This window comes from Capsicum annuum, chromosome 3 (assembly GCF_002878395.1).
Source record: "Capsicum annuum cultivar UCD-10X-F1 chromosome 3, UCD10Xv1.1, whole genome shotgun sequence".
Lineage (NCBI taxonomy): Eukaryota > Viridiplantae > Streptophyta > Magnoliopsida > Solanales > Solanaceae > Capsicum > Capsicum annuum.
Genome location: NC_061113.1, coordinates 133,043,787 through 133,047,576, shown reverse-complemented (window position 1 = coordinate 133,047,576; position 3,790 = coordinate 133,043,787). Strand labels below are relative to the sequence as shown.

Below are 3,790 nucleotides of genomic sequence, written 5' to 3'. Positions count from 1 at the left end.
GGCCAAGATGGGGATCTAGTGTCAGGGTTGGGGTCTAGAATCGGCATTAGGGCTGGGTCTCGAGGTTGATTCTCGAGTCATGTGTCAAATTTGAGGCTGGGTCAGGATAGGGAGTTGGGTCCCAATTTGAGGTTGGATCCTAGGTCTCGAGTCGAGGTTGGGAGTTAAGGAACGAGAGTAGGGTCTCAAATCGAGATTAAGGTCAAGAGTCGGATCACGAGTCGGTATCGAGAGTGGGGAGTCGGGTCTTGGGGTCCAAAGTCGAGTCTCGATGACCGAAGTCGGGGTCGGGTTACAGAGTCGAGTCCCATGTTGGATCGGGAATCGGGTTAGGATCCATTGTCAAAGTATTTGCCCGGTTTATACCTAAATGCATTTGGTACAATATTTTCTTTTTGTTAACTTGCTAACCAAACACCAAAAAATAAGTAAGAAAACCACTTATTTTCTGGGAAAACATTTTCCATCATACAAAACACACCCTTTGAGGTCAAGCTTATCACCAACAATTAAATGCAAAAGCATGCTAGCCAACAACATACCCAGTGTAACCCAAAAGTGGTGTCTGGGGAGGGTAAGATATATGCAGACCTTACCTACCTTTGGGGTAGAAAAAGCATGCTAGTCATTGCAGTAAAAAAGTAACTACTAGCCACCTTGCACCAAGGAAGGGATTCCCTCCCCACCTTCTCCCACCATATCACTGTTTATGACTGAATAATCTTACTGATTACAAGGAGTGCCTTACTATAACCAACAACATTTTGGAGGAGAAGATATTGAAACCCGTACTGGCGGATTAGTAGTACTTGGATAGATATGCCCAGCTCCACCAGATGCCAGCAAAGTCGCTTTTGAAATGAATCTTATGACCTACAAACTCAAAGTAAGAGCAGAGAAGAATAATAAATCAAGTTATATCATTTTTTGAGGAATGTTCAAATCATGGAGGTCAACATGCACGAAAGCAACTGTACTTACCTCTTGTGTTTCCGTGTTTATAGTATCAATGCCATGACAAACTATGTCAGAACCATCCTGCATTTGGCATACAAATTAACATTAGCAGATATTTATATACTTATCGAACAGTTCATCCTTTCTCAAAAAAATCCGTATAGAACAGTTCAATTGCCAACTTTACACAACTATCAGCATGTTCAATTGCCGTTCACTTGCATTGCACTGCGTGCTTAATCATATCTACTAGTGTCCATTCCTTAAGTTTGGATCATAATAAGCAAGTGCTAAAAATTCACAAAAACAATATTTGTACAAAAAACATAAGCAAAAGAATAATGCCAAGTTTAGTTAGATTACCGCAACAACCTTTCATTTTGGACAAAAAATATGCTGGAGTAGACAATTTTTCTCGATAATAACCAATGCAAACTGTTGCCATCAAAGAATAAACTTACCTGAGTGGTCAACAAATCTATAGCAAAATGGTGTTGAAACACATATATATTAGGATCCTTAACAACTGCCTCTAATAGGGCCCTTTCTATCTCTCTGCCTGTCATATCAGCAGCATGGACTATTCGGCAATGGGAGTGGCCCCCTTCCCTGGCTAGATGGAGATTGCCGTCCTCCCCATGATCGAACGAAGCACCCATAGCAATCAGTTCTCTAATTCTCTCGGGTCCTTCAGTACACACAACCTGGAGAAAGGAGATCACTTAAAAGAATAAAGATTTTGAAAGAGTAATTAAAAACAATATTTTGGAGTAATAAATCAGTCATCTTATAAGTTTCATTTAGAAAATTGATTGCATAAAAAGCACAACTATATGGACCATGTTTTTCCCAACTCTGAAGAAATACCAGTTGTGATGTCCCATCAATCAAGCACACAACATAAAACTTCCTTGAAGCAGTATATATTCACAGAGACAAATAAAAATATTATAGAGCAAACTAATTGGTGACCCTTAAAATAATGGTGCTGATCTAGGGAATTGCTAATGATACCTTTGTGTGTTCATATTAAAAGAAAAAGAAAAAGAATCCATAGTACTGGTACAAACTAAATGAAATCCCACTAAGAAACACAAGTGCGTTTCCAGTTTTATTCATATTTCTTCCTTCCTGCATGTCACCTTCACAGTCTCTTCTCCGAATGTTCAAATTCAGAAGTCAACGATCTGAACCATGAAGAATAGAACTACTACATACACCAATGGAAATCCAACCACTGGTTTCAAAGCTCTCCAACACTTCCTTCAATTTCATATTTTAAGCACTTACATCAGAAGTTAGGAATAGGCATAGAGCCTTTCTTGTAGTATTGGTTTCTGGCACTTCAGCTTCAAATTGAAAACAAGCCTAACTGCCCCCGTTGCTCTTACACTTTTCCAATTTTTGGCAGATCTACATCCTGTGGCAAAAGCAGTCTAAACAGAAAGTTCCTTTGGTTTCAACCTGAAAGATAGATGGAGAACTTTCCTATTCATCCAACCAAGTAGTCTGGGGAAAAAATTGGAAAAGAAAAAAGAAATAGCCTCCAAAGAGAACAGACTGAAAAAACTGGCAACTGCTTCACGGAACTGAAGAGACTATTATATTCTGTGAACTTACTCTAACTGTCTCCTCATCACAGAGGTAAGCACCTGCCACAATTGTATCTTGCATGTGGCTCTCCACTGAATCCTTAGGGCAGAGCACGGCACTTACACCACCTTGAGCATAGTTAGTGTTACTCTCATGAGGCTCGGCCTTGGTTATCACAGCCACAGATCCATGTTTGGCAACCTCAAGAGCATATCGAAGGCCAGCAATTCCACTACCAATCACAGCAAAATCAAAATACCTAGTTGAGCCTTCTCTCAGGTATGATTTGATTGTTCCTCCGCGAGACTTCCAGTTTATTTTCACTTGACATTGTGAATAGTTACTTCTATGAACTTGCAAGAGTTTGGAGATCCCAGAAGACCTGGAAAATTTAATTAGCACATGGTCACCACTAGATAATTAGACAATAACCTTTTCCAGGAAATAGACATAATAACCCTTCTCTTTTCTGAGGAACCAAGAAATGAAAGTCAAACAGAACTTCCACGATTCTGTCACCTCATGAAAAAAGACATTTCCGGTTTACCCCTAAACATGTAAACAAAGATTCCTTTTCAGTAAGTTCTCATTTGAGGATAAATAGTCCTACAGACAACACGTGAATGCCTATCACCATTATAAATTGGAAGGTAGTAACATCTTAAAAACTCCAAAATAAAACATTTTGACAGTTACTGGGAAAAATAGAGAGAGAAGGAGAGATAGGTGAAGAAGCATCATCCTAATACATACCAATTGATTTGGTTTTGCATGCGGTTCAGGATCAAATTGGAATGAGAATGAGCTTTTCCATAGCTAATCCTCCAGGAGACAGGCTCCCTCAAATGTAATTGTCCGCTTCCTGAAGCTATACCAGTTGCCATAAGACCTTACTGACTAACAATCCAGGTCAAAGGAATTGGTATCAGGTCAGCACTCCAAATAGGTTACAGTATTTGTGAAGCTAAACATTTAAACATCATCTTGATTACTTCTAAAAACATCCTAACAGGACAAGGAGTTGAGCTAAATAACAAAATATTGGCACTTGACATTTAGATAACTTCTACCAATCATTACGCGCATATTTCGAAAGTTTATGCTACTTTTTTAAAAGATGATTGATGTAATTATGGTTGAAAATTATAGGTAATTAAATTTGCAATTACTTGCTACTTCTTAATTTTGACAGATTCACTTCAACCTGAATCAATCTTGTTTGAACTTGACTTTGTAAGAT

At 38.7% G+C, this 3,790-nt stretch overlaps 1 protein-coding gene across 1 annotated transcript; it reads right to left on the bottom strand.

Moving 5' to 3' along the window:
• Positions 1-6: 6 nt before the first annotated feature.
• LOC107863696 (L-aspartate oxidase, chloroplastic) lies at positions 7-3,447 on the bottom strand (the record flags this gene model as incomplete). The annotated part of the gene is given in 5 exon segments (XM_047408306.1): positions 7-873; positions 982-1,038; positions 1,419-1,661; positions 2,578-2,932; positions 3,304-3,447. Coding segments are annotated over 5 exon segments (912 nt in total). The 3' UTR covers positions 7-747.
• Positions 3,448-3,790: the final 343 nt, after the last annotated feature.